The sequence below is a fragment of the Numenius arquata genome, chromosome 11 (genome assembly GCF_964106895.1).
Source record: "Numenius arquata chromosome 11, bNumArq3.hap1.1, whole genome shotgun sequence".
Lineage (NCBI taxonomy): Eukaryota > Metazoa > Chordata > Aves > Charadriiformes > Scolopacidae > Numenius > Numenius arquata.
This window is the reverse complement of record NC_133586.1, coordinates 43,852,696-43,865,751: the sequence shown is the minus strand read 5'-3', so window position 1 is coordinate 43,865,751 and position 13,056 is coordinate 43,852,696. Positions and strand designations below refer to the sequence as shown.

Genomic DNA, 13,056 nt, shown 5'->3' with positions numbered 1-13,056 from the left:
GGTCTCTTGACCATGAGCTAACTGCAGGTCAGTGGCTACCAGAGGAACTGGCTGAGCTGTGCTGATGGCCTCCTCAACTGGGAGGATCTGGTGACCATGTGAAGAAGGAGCTGCAGGAGAAGACTCCTGTGATGGTGAAGATGGGAAACTCGTGGCTTCTGGCACCAGGAGAACAGCTTCACCTGGTTAGCCACCATGGAAGACACTCGGTGTCCTCATAGCAGATGAGGAGGTGGTAGCTCTTGAATGAAGCACCCGAGCCCTGTAGCAGCACCAGCATGAAGTGGTGGGAGACTCCCTGCAGCAAACAGCGGACATCACCCTGCCATGAGAGAGCAGCTGCAAGGCAAGGAGCTCTGCCTGGGGATGGATGACGAGCCAGCTGAAAACTTACGGATCAGGACTAGCAAGGAGACCAATGCTGGCACTGCTGTGGGTGCTGCAGACCACCTGATCAGAAAGAACTAATGGAGGCCTTCTTCAGACAACCAGAGGAAGAAGGCATGTTCATGGCATGTTCAAAGGCACTGGAGATTGTAAGGGACTTCAACCACTCCAATACCTCCTGGAGGGACAAGACCCTGGCATTTTCTGAAGTTCATCAATAACAACTTCCTAACACTGATGTGTGAGGAGGTGACAAGGGGAGACACTGCTGGACCCCATGGTTGCAAACAAGGGCGAAGTGTTTGGGGATGGAAAGGTCAGCAGCAGTCGAAGGGAAGAACAAGGCAGAAAAGGCAGGATCACGGGGAGAGCGAACACTGGCCTGATCAGAGATCTACTTGGAAAAATCCCATGGCACAGGGCTGTGGAGAGAAGTCCAAGGGAACTGGCTGATCTTCAAGGATCATTGTCTCCAAGCTCAAAATTGGTCCAAACTGCTGAGCAGGAAACCACCCAAAGGACCTGAACGGATGCTACAAGGATTATGTTTTGAAGAAATATAAAGTCTACAAGTGAATCAGCAAATTAGGGGACCACATATTGTTCTCTGGGAATCACAGCAGAGCAAATTTCAGGGAGATAATCACAAAAACTGAGCTTTAAAAGAAAAAAAAAAAACCACAACAAAACAAAACCCCAAATTCAACAACCTGTCAACATCACAAAAAATGATGGTGTCTTCCAATTTTTCATGTTTGTACTGATAAAAAAAAGAAAGCCAGTGTACTCTGGGATGAGAAATACACAGAAATAAAGTCCCCAAAGAAGAAAGCCTTGCTTCTCTGAAGTACAGCTGAACAGCATTCATGCTTTGCAGCTGCCACAAACACAGGTCATTGGGCTTAAATGTTGAATTTGATGAGGAGGAAAAGAAGCTACGGGTGTTTATAAAAAGAGAATTTTAAATTTGACCTCAAAAAAAGGAAAACAAGCCTCAGGGAACTCTTTGAACACAGGCCAAAGTAATTAGAAGAGAATGTCATTGTTCTGATTTTTTTTTTATCTCCTACACCTGTTTTCTGGCATAAAAACAGTTTGCTCCAGAAGAGATTTCACTGAAAAAATAAACAGATAAAGGTAACACTCACTAACAATCTTTGTAACATTCTGTTCTACTGCAGGACATTTCTTCTATACACTCTGTGCACGTTCAGATTAGACAGTGACAGAACAAAGACATGTTAGTAGTTGCAGAAAGACACTTAGAGCAAGAATTGCAATATATACAAGAATTTCTTACAAAACAGCATCAAACAAGGAGCCAGCAGCTCTGGGGTATATACTTTACTTGTCTGAGAGCTGTCCCGAGACGAAAGATCCAAGCAGGACGCCCACGAAGAACAGAGAGGTGCTGAGGGGTCCCTTCCAGTCGTTGTCACAGACGAGGTTCCACTGCGGGGACAGAGAAGATGAAAGTCTTTCTGATAAACAGGATTTCCCCTCCCTCCTCCTGAACGCCTTGGCTGAGCCCAGATGAAAGCGTACCCCTTCTTTACACCGTCGATGGCTGAGGTGTTTCCCCTACACGTATATATGAGTGATGGTAGCTAATAATTTTGTAACACACTTGGTTCAGCTCCTTTTCGAAGGCTCTGCAGCCCCTCAAACCGCTACAGTTCTGCTGGGTTTGAAAAGAGTGAGAATAGACCCCAACCTTGATTTCCCTGCATATGGGTAAGTTTGTCATTAAAAATTCACATTCCTAATTTAAAAGAAATTGAAGCAAGAATATAGAAAAAACCCCAACCTTCTCCTTTATTACATTTTAATATGATTTTGGGAGACTGGAAACTGTCCACTGCTCACTGGGAACCCACCTAACATCAATTATAATCTTTGGAATACAAAGTGAAATACACACCAAACAAACCAAGGTTTCCAAAAGGAAAACAAAAAAGACGACCAAGATATTTATTAAATGAAGACTGCAACAGTTCCCAATCTCCTACCCGCTTCGGTCTGATGTTTTTGAAACAGCACTCGTGTTATTTTTGTATCTATACCAACAGCTATTTCTGAAAGAGTCTTAATTTTATTTTGGTTATCTGGGGGGAAAAAAAGTACATAAATATTAGAAGAAAGGACAAAACCCAGCCCGTCCTGCCAGGCTCACCCACAGCCTGCTGGCGGAGGGCAGGAGGTGCCGCAACCTCACAGGAGAGGAATTTGGAGGCAACCAGTTCTTCTGATGCGAGGCCAAAACCTCCTGAGCTTAGTTATTCAAACAGCTCCCACAGGGCCCCCCTGATGTTTTAGGGATGGAAACTTTTAAGTTTTAATCACTATTAAAGAAGTTGAAATGAAAATATTCGCCCTGACCCCAATAATTAATCCCCCTTGCTCCCTAATTGCAAATAATTAAGTATAGTGTGTTTTTTCTCTTAGTGTTTTTTTTTTTTTTTTTAATTTGTAGTGGGACACCCCGTAAGATCTGTCCCTGTGTGTCCCAGCTCCACCATCCACCATCCCACACGTGGGGTCACCAGCGTTTGGCTTTGTCTGCCATCGCTGCCCCCTTAAGTTAAAATTGAGCCTTTAACTCCAGGAATCTCACGGCCCCCAGTCTATTAACAGTTCAGGCTACAACTACGCCCCAGTGTGTGTTTTAAGGTCGGGGCAAGGGGCTTCCACTGCCAGATCCCTGTGGCAAAACTCAAGTGAAGCACCACTTCTTTGATGGAAGAGCATCTGGTTTTGAATTAGAACTGGAAGTTTTTCTGGAGGGGAATGATGCTCATTCATCCGGGCTGCCCTCTCATCGGTGTTTGTGTAACTTCAGCTGCCAACCCTTAGACTGTCTTATGAATTCATCTCAACATTATTATTTTTTGAAGGTCATGAGAGCAAACAAACACACCTTTTTCCAATTTCTAACTGTATTCAAGTCATTTCTTAACCTCTCCTTGTTAACCCTTAATTTGTGTCTGAAGCACCTCTCCTTGTATCAGATTTCATAGTCCTCAACGTTATTCTTCCACTTATTCCCCAAACCTCTCCAGCCTCATACCACCAATAAATCCTACCTATGCCATGAATTATGCATCATGATGGATGCAGATTTCAGAATCGTGGCTTTCTAATGTGCTAACAAGTTTACAGCACTCCTGTAAAGGATTTAATTTATCACAGTTATCAATATCATTTGGATTAAAAACTGAAATTAACATTTATAATTCAATTTGTATTTATTCAACACAAGCTGTACTTCATTATAGATTAAGGAAAGCTTGAGCAATTCTGTGACAACCACAGAGGCTAACCCAGACAGAAAGCTGCCGCAAAACCTATCTGTCACCTTGGAAATACGCAGCAAATGATGGTTATCCAATTTATATAGGCCAAGGGTTTGAGTGGTTATCATACGCTTCATACGATGACACTTACCAGAAAAACAAATACCACTCCCAGTACAAATCCTGCATTAATAAAGACTTGCCCACTCACAAAGAACCGTCTCTGTATCAACTACCGGCGCCAGACATTTTCAATAACAGAACTAAAAATCTAACTAACCAAACATCCAGCTCGGTGATTCATAGTCCCTTGTTTTCCAGCCGATCACCTCGTTAGTCAATTAACCGTCCCCTCTCAGCCACCTCACGCTGTACTTTGGCACAAGGCTGTGCAACACGTGGATTTCCAAACATTCACTCCTTGTGCCCAGAAACAAACATTTTCTTCAGACCACTGAGGTACAGCCATTACTTGGAAAAGTTCGTGGCATTAACATGTTTTGCGCTGTTCTGCCAAAAGCTTCTTGCGTTGGCAGGTGGAAAAATATTGGGCCTTAAAACGTGGCAATGATTACCAGCTTGTTTTTCTGTCTACTTTTTAATAAAGCAATGTTAGGAGCTCTTATGTTGAAAAATCACTCGAATCAGGCACCAAAGTGAACTTCAATATCGAATTTCCAAGGGAAAACTACCTTGGTTGTGCAATACCAGTTATTTACAGACTCCACAGATGGGCAACAATCAGAACAAAGGGATTTTCAGGTCTGTTACTCCTTGCCCCAGTAAACGAATGCTGAAGTCGGCAACTTTTTAACGACTCACCAACCCAGTCTACTATAGTGCTTGTGAGTGATGGTGGCATCGCTCTTCCAGAACCATCCTGCAACCATACTCCCCCCCCTCAACTGTACATTGCCCAAGAAGAAGCCACCGAAGCGTCACCGTTGGAAGCCCAGCACTGCAAAGCGCCAGGAGTAGTTACTGATTGAATCCTGCTGCTGGCAGCGCTGTTTGGACACAGCATGCCCTGACCCAGTGCTCTAAAATCATGTGCTATTTTCACTTCTTGGTATCCTTTGAGTTCGCCTGCCAGCTCCAGTGGCCTTTGCCCCAGTGAGTGAGATAAGATTAACCTCAGCAAGGTATTGATTGCGGCTTCAAACAGGAGAAAAAACTTCCAGCTTTGTTTCCCGCAGCAGCTCCTGATGTTGTGAAGCATTGAGCTCCTAAACATCGGTACCCAATGCTTGAGGCACGGCACAGAGCATTCTCACTCGGTTTTAACACAGCTTTAGAAGAAGACATCCTTCTGTTGCAGTTTATCTCCTTACTCAAACAGCTTGCAGATGCTTTGAGCTGTAGCTACTTCCCAAACAATTCGTCAGGTCAAGGTGATGTCCTCATCAGCAGCCTGACACCAAACAGTAATAATCACTTGTATGTCAGAGCCAAGATGAGATCCACACCTCCGTGAAGAATTCCTGGCTGATACCAGCCGCTGGTGAGGACAGGTGGGAAGAGGGGATGGGGAAAGAAGGACAGGCTATGGAGGTGGCCAGAAGATATCAACAGCTTGGGGGAGAAGACAGAGGGGCACCACAAGGGAAAGGGACTGAAGCACAGGTTTGGGGCCAGAACATGAAACAGTCCTAGGTTTTTACAGTCATCACTCAAGCATCTCTTTAGGAGAGCACCTTCCAAGTTCTGCTTCATCTCTTCCCCCCTACTCTGCCCTGGTGAGGCCCCATCTGGAGTTCTGCGTCCAGTTCTGGGCTCCCCAGTTCCAGAAGGACAGGGAACTGCTGGAGAGGGTACAGCAGAGGGGCCTGGAGCATCCCTCTTACAAGGAAAGGCTGAGGGACTTGGGTCTTTTTAGTCTGGAGAAGAGCAGACTGAGGGGGGATCTGATCAACGCCTATAAATACTTAAAGGGTGGGTGTCAGGAGGATGGGGCCAGTCTTTTTTCAGTGGTGCCCAGTGACACGACAAGAGGGAACAGGCACAAACTGGAACATAAGAAGTTCCACCTAAACATGAACAGGAACTTCTTTCCTGTGAGGGTGGCAGAGCCCTGGAAGAGGCTGCCCAGGGAGGTGGTGGAGTCTCCTTCTCTGGAGACATTCAAACCCCAAAAAACCTCAACTACTCCCTCAGACCTCCTTCCTCCCCAACCACATTTTATTAGCTTCCAGCCTTTTATTGTAACACAACCCGAACAAGAAGCATTACTGCAGGTTTAGCTAGAATTACACTAAGCAGCATAGGGAGAAGTACCTGCTCAGTGTCAGGGCAAGTGTCAGGCTGGATGGACTGGTAATTCCTGCGCTCTGTCTTACGCCTTCCCAATATTAAACTGAACTTTTAATATAACACACCTCTATCAAAAATGAAAACTAGCTCGCAATTTTCACACGAGCCACAATCACAATGAAATTCAGACCCAAGATGAAATATCTGAATTCTTTAAACTGCAAAGCATAGAACAACATCCAAAGCATAAAGTTATGGTATCAAGCTGAAACTGCAAGGGAAGTTTAGGCAGAGGGGATGCCACGGGCCCAGCTGAAGATACTGCCATACCCCAAGTGAAAAGCATCGTTCCTCTAAGCTCTCCAGGCGCTTCAAAACCTTAAGGTTTAAAGTCTAATTTCCACGTAGAGGCTCTGCACCCACTGCCCTCGCAGAACACCGCTTGCCTCAAAAGGGGAGCTGGCACTTCATGAATTACTAAAAATTAAAAAAATTAAATCCCGCAGCGGCTCTCATCCAGACCCCTCATCCTGCTTCGCTTCCACTGCTATTTTGCCATCTCTTCCAAGATGGTATAACCAAAATTCTAGCTGCTAATAATGAGATGCCTATCATATTGGAGCATAATATTTTCCCAGTATTTTTAATGCATCACAACATGGAAATTGCAAATCTAATTATAGGGGAGCTCTTCAATACGTCAGAAGTTCTTGCAATACAGCATCAGAGCAAACAAATATATCCAACACCAAATACATTTGGAAAGTTACAAACGTAGCTGCAAGGCCACCAACAATGTAATTTAGGACCTCACTTGAGAAAATGATGTTTCTCAGATTATAAAGAACTGTTCCACCGCAGGAGCACTCGCGCTTCCCTAATGCCATTACTAGAACCTGAAACAACCATCAACTACGACAAGCGCTGAACACTTCCAGAGCCTTACTCAGTTACGCCCCTGTGGTACAATGAAGAGCCTTATAGTAAAAGGAATTTTTACAGCTATAATATATCGTGCCCTCCCACTCCTGTTATCTCTTTTTTTAAAGAAACTGTTTTCTTCTCTTGCTAAGAAAAATACCCACAACTGAAAAATGAAGTGGGATAGTCCCACGTGATAATATTTTTTTTAAAATCAACGTGTTCGCAAGACTTTTTGAAGCTAATCCAATATACTGTACTCTCTCCTATCACTTGCTTCCCTCTGCAAGTGGAGGCAGGTTCTTCAAAAAATCTCGCGGTCTCACAGCTGAGTACTTACAACCTTACATTCAGAATCTGGTCTTGTTTATACCCAAATAAATATTCTCTGCTTACTTGAGAGCTACGAGTGTTAGTAAACACCCTTTCCACTGAAAATACATTTGTATATTCCAAATACTTAATAAGCCTTAATGTAACATCTAGAACTTCTATCTAAACATAAACAGAAAGCCTGTAGCTACAAAATATACATTCTGCTCAATTTCTCCCCTTGTAGTTGTTTTAAATGCTTACAGAGGTAAAACTTGCATAAAACAGGAAGGAAAGTGCCAAATATTTAATAATTTCAGTGCAGAAACTTAACTCTCCCCCATACATCACATCTTTGAGACAGCTGGAGAAAAAGGAGACAGGGCACTGACATCAGAAACTGAGAAACATGAGATGAGTTTTAATCTAAAAGTGAAGACAGGATAATGGGATCATTACCCTAATTGCCCACCGTACCTCTAAAAGAGCATTGTTTCCATTTTGACAATATTAACTGAAGGCCTATCATTCTTTAATAATAATAACAACCCTATTTTATGTTGCAAGGTCAGAAGTATCTGAATTCTGAAGTGTCCTGCATTATGTGCTTCTTAAATCACACCTGGAAACCCTCAGCATTTCAGAAGTACTTCTGTACATGTCAGCCATTCATATTTACTTATTCAATGAAAACGAGACTTTTTTCCCTTCTTTGGACAAGACTATTAATACTAAAATTTTGTATCTTCAAATCAACTGAAGGTCTTTCCATAGCTTTCTTTTCAGCTCCTGGAGCTGAGAAGCTGTCAATATGAACTTCAGCCAGAAAAATAAGCAGAGGGTAACCTACAGCAAGAAAGAGGATGCACTGATTTTAAAGGATGAAAAATAACGGAGGTGACTTCTCGTCTATGAGGTCACTGCACTGACACGAATGAAGAGATCGAGAGCTGGACCTGGATGACATGGGCTTGATTTGCACTTCAGCTGCTGGCTCCGCTCTTAGAAAAGCCTGTGGAAATGACAATGCTCATTTGGGTCATTCCAGATGTCACCACTGCAGTCTCCACTTGTTTCCTGAAGGTCTGGAATAACCCACCGGTAGAATCACAGAATTGTCTGGGTTGGAAGGGACCTTTAAGGTCATCGAGTCCAACCATCAACCCAACACTGACAAAACCACCACATCTACCCAGTTTTTAAATACCTCCAGCAATGGTGATTCCACCCCTTTCCTAGGCAGCCTGTTCCAATGCTTGATAACCTTTTTGGTGAAGAAATGTTTCCTAATATCCATCCTAAGCCTCCCCTCAGGGACAGGGGTCTGAGAGGACAGCGGGGCACTTGAATCCCTGGTGTAAAGGGAATGGAAGCCTCAGGGCACTAATATTGGCCCAGAAATCTCTCTCCCTGCACATCGTACAGGACAGAGTGCTAGCCCTGTGCCAAGCCTCAGGACACTCTGCAATTCCCACCACGTGCATCCCTCCTCCGCAAAAGTCAAACAGTCCCTGAAGGTTGTTAAGAGCACAACAGGCATAAAACACAGCTCTGGAGCACACCACCTGCACTGAACTGATGTTAAATGGATGAACAATGCAACACGTTTTTACAAGTTGAGGATGAACATGCGAATACAAAATTCAGTGTCTACTTATGTTTCGGTATGTAAGAATTACTCCCCTACGGACTAAAACATTTTGAATGCTGTATCATCTACCATCTACTCATTATATCGCATTTCATGCTCTTAATAACTCCACTGCTCAATTCTATTCCCAGTTATTCAGTATAGCCCCATAACAGATACGACTGGCAGAAGTTAGCCTTTTCCCTTCATTACCCCTGGTTTTATTCCTTTTACTACCACACATGAACTTTTATTGCTCCTACATTCTTTTTTTTTATGGGACTTACGGAGGAAAGGAATGACACAGATGGCTTCTTGAGCCAAAGCAAAGCTTTTCTTATTCCCTGAGCTACAGCATTTCCAAAAAGTAAAAGCCAGAAAGGGATTTTGTCACACGGGAGCTGGTTAAATACTGCAGACTGGCTAATAACAACCGTCTGTTGTTAGTCTGTGTGAGAAAAGGAAGTCTCTCTTCAAATGAGAGGGAACTGAATGTTTTAAGTCTCCCCTGAAAAGCAGAACCGTAACCGAGGACTTTCTCTAGAGTCATGAGAGATTCAGCAAAAAGCTTTCTTTAAAAAAAAAAAAAAAAAAAAAAAAGAAAGAATCCCCCCTTCCCCCTCCCAGTGCCGGCTACGGAAATCTGGGACAAAGGTCCTCATGACTATTCAACAAGTTAGAGATATGCAACCAAACACAAGATTAGTGAATCATAAAAGCAGCAGCGCCAAGCCAAGAAATTAAACCAGTTTAACACTGAAAACCTGCAAGTATGTGAAAGGGCACAGGCTCTTGCAAAACTGGCTCAGAAACATTAATATTACAGGAGAAAAAAAAATATTAAAATACTGCCTCGGTGCATGATGTCTGAGCAGACACACATTACCTCCCACAGACACAGAACATCTGCCAAACCATACAGACAACAGGCCAGAGCTGCTGCCGAGTCTCAGCAAAACGTTAACGGCTCCTGGTTCTTAAAGATAATAAAACTCCTCGATGATACTCTGGTAGCTCAACGCATTTTAATTTGCACCTAGACAAACCTCGGTGAAAAAGGTCCAGAGACAAAGCACTGGCTGAAACCATGTCTAAGCCAGGTCGACCATTATATTAAGGCACTGGGAACAAAACCCATACGTTCACCCAAGAAGATGCCAACGGCCTTACGCTGCCCTGAGAGCGGCTCAGCCTTTCACAACAGCACATTTCAGCAACAACTGGGGTCTGGAAATTCAGAGCAGCTTTCCTCTCCAGGAAGCCGGCAGTTCTTCAGAAGTAGGTGAGGCAATGCCTTGTGCCACTTGTCAGAATCACTCACGGCCCTGCTGCTCTGCCTGTTCAAGGGAAGTTTCCAACAAGGCCAGTGTCACCATTTCCATGCCTCCCTGTGCTGGCCTGGGTCCCCTCCTGTGCTCCCTTCCTCACCCCAGTCCTCCCGAGGAAGATTTCTGTGCTCAGATCAGCTTACGGTCATGAAGTACTCACACCCATCGCTATCCAAAACCCATCACAACCTGTTTTGCAAAACAAGGAATAAAGCCAAATATAAGTTCCAGCTCTGTAAAACCTGTCCACAGGCACAATCAGGCAATGGGACTGTAGAAATGGTTTGTAAGCATGCTGAAAAAAACTTATACAGGCCTTGAAATTCAAGTATTGCTCAAAACACATTTCCTTGTATCTTAAGTCAAACAGCACCTGTGGGTCTGCATGGACAGTTTCCACCTGAAACCGGAGGGACGATCAGCACAGCTTCACCTTCCTTTGGTTGCCCTGACCACGAACTTGACTTGAGGGGTGGATTTGAGCAGATGAGAACCTGACTTGTCCGAGCAGGTGAGAGGGGAGACCAAAGCAGTGGTCATGACCAAAGCAGAGGCATCGTGGGGACACAGCAAAGTTCAGGGTCCCTTTGGACAGAGCATCAAACCAGGGCTCCCTGACGGCTGCACCTTGCACAACTCGGGGTGACTTCACTTGCCTTTTGTGTTTTTTTTTTTTTTTTTTAATAAGAGAAAGAAAAAACAAATCCTTTTGATCTCCCGAGTTCAAAGAAACATCTCTGAACCACCGGGCGAGCTGAACCCATTGCCCCTGGCTGACCCTTACTTCAAGGCACTTGTACTGATACCAGATGAAACCCATTAAGCAGTTCCCGTACACATGCTGCACCAGTTCAGGAAAGGCACTGTGTTTGGAGATTACTTTTGCAACTGAAATCGAACAAAAGGTTTCAAAATAAATTTAGCGTGGCAGATTTAACAGCAGGGTGATGCCCAGGCAGGGACTGTAGGCCATAGGAAAACTGCGATAACCCCGAACTTAGAATCATCATAGAATCACAGAATGGTTTGGGTTGGAAGGGACCTTAAAGCCCCCCCCAAGTCCCACCCCCTGCCCTGGGCAGGGATACCTCCCACCAGACCAGGTTGATCAAAGCCCCCTCCAACCTGGCCTTGAACCCCTCCAGGGATGGGGCAGCCACAGCTTCTCTGGGCAACCTGGGCCAGGCTCTCACCACCCTCACACCAAAGAAGTTCTTCCCCACATCTCATCTCCATCTCCCCTCTTTCAGTGTCAAACCCTTCCCCCTCCTCCTATGGCTCCCCTCCCTGATCCAGAGTCCCTCCCCAGCTTTCCTGGAGCCCCTTTAGGGACTGGAAGGGGCTCAAAGGTCTCCCCGGAGCCTTCTCTTCTCCAGGCTGAACCCCCCCAACTCTCTCAGCCTGTCCTCACAGCAGAGGGGCTCCAGCCCTCCCAGCATCTCCGTGGCCTCCTCCTGACCCCCTCCAACAGGTCCCTGTCCTTCTCATGTCCCCAGAGCTGGAGGCAGCACTGCAGGGGGGTCTCCCCAGAGCAGAAGGGCAGAACCCCCTCCCTCGAGCACCCCCCTCACCCCCCGCCGCCCCGCACCTGGGTGACGATGGTGGAGTGATAGATGTCGCGGCTGTACTCCCACCCGTCCAGGCACGGCTCCTGCTCCAGCGACTCCAGCTCCACATCGAAGCCGGGCCGCAGCCCCAGCGCCGAGAAATTGGCCAGGGCGGCCAGGCGGTACCGGCGGCAGCGGCTCGGCTCCGCCCGCCCGCCCCGCAGCTCCAGCGGGATGCTGGCGTTGCGCCACTCGCTGCTCAGGTTGGCCCCGCGGGGCACGGCGCAGCGGTGCTCGGGGGTACCGGCCAGGAAGACGATGGAGAGGCCGTTGAAGCCGTTGGGGACGATGCTGGCGCTGAGGAGAAAGAAGACGAGGCGCTGGAAGCGGCCCCATTCGCCCAGGAAGGCGGTCACCTCCTCGTAGTCCCGCATGGCGCGGCCGAGCTGCGGCCGCCGCTACCTGCGGGGCCCGTCTGGCGCGGGCAGGAAGCGGCCGCCCCGAGCCGCCGCGCAGCCCGCAGAGCGCCGGGCCATGGGCCGGGCCTGGCCGGCGGGGGAGCGGCCGGGGGTGGGGTTTGCAGGCGGAGGGCGCCTCAGGTGGGGCCGGCCGCCGCTGAGGAACCGCCGCAGCCCTGCCCCGGCCCGGCCCGGCCCGGCCCGGCCGCCTGGGCCCGGCGCCGGCAGCTCCCGGCATGCCCTTCGCCCGCCGGCCGGGAGGCGCGGCGGGGGCTCGGCTGCTGAGGGGAGGCCCGGTCCGGCGCCGGCTCCAGCGCTCCGAGCGCTGCCATGGCCACGATGGGGCGGCCCTGTGAGGCCGGAGGGAGGGCCCAGGCCCGGCGTTGTGTTGCCGGCGGCGGCTGGAGGAGGCGCAGCCGGGCGTGCCGGTAGGTGCCGGGCAGAGGCCTGCGGGCAGGGGCTCTGCCTCCTGAGGGCTCGGCTGTGGGCTCCGGGCGAGCAGCTGGGACTGGAGCATCTCTCTGCTGAGGAAAGGCTGAGAGCCCTGGGGCTGTTCAGCTGGAGAAGAGCAGACGGAGAGGGGATCTCATGGATGCTGAGCAATAGCTGAAGGGCGGGTGGCAAGAGGATGGGGCCAGCCTCTTCTCGGTGGCGCCTGGTGACAGGAGAAGGGGCAACAGACACAAACTGCGACATGGGAAATTCCATCTCAACGTGAGGAAAAACTTCTTCGCTTTGAGGGTGGCAGAGCCCTGGAACAGGCTGCCCAGAGAGGTTGTGGAGTCTCCTTCTCTGGAGAAGGGTCCAAACCAACCCGGATGTGTTCCTGTCCGACCTGCTCTGGGTGACCCTGCTCTGGGTGACCCTGCTCTGGCAGGGGGCTGGACTGGATGATCTCTGAGGGTCCTTTCCAACCCCTGCCAGCCTGTG

General features: G+C 47.7%; 1 protein-coding gene across 2 annotated transcripts in view; it reads right to left on the bottom strand.

Annotated features, from left to right (window-relative positions):
• Positions 1 to 12,314, bottom strand: part of LOC141469797 (organic cation/carnitine transporter 2-like) — a 29,218-nt gene extending 16,904 nt beyond the window's left edge. Inside the window, exons 1-2 of one of the 2 annotated variants that reach the window (XM_074155514.1) lie at positions 11,710 to 12,314; positions 1,736 to 1,839 (exon numbers count right to left, since the gene is read on the bottom strand). In XM_074155514.1, the coding sequence (XP_074011615.1) occupies positions 1,736 to 1,839; positions 11,710 to 12,102 (497 nt within the window). In that variant the 5' untranslated portion in view covers positions 12,103 to 12,314. Of the gene's footprint in view, positions 1 to 1,735; positions 1,895 to 11,692 lie in introns of both variants that reach the window. The other variant, XM_074155513.1, reaches the window with a different exon arrangement.
• Positions 12,315 to 13,056: the final 742 nt, after the last annotated feature.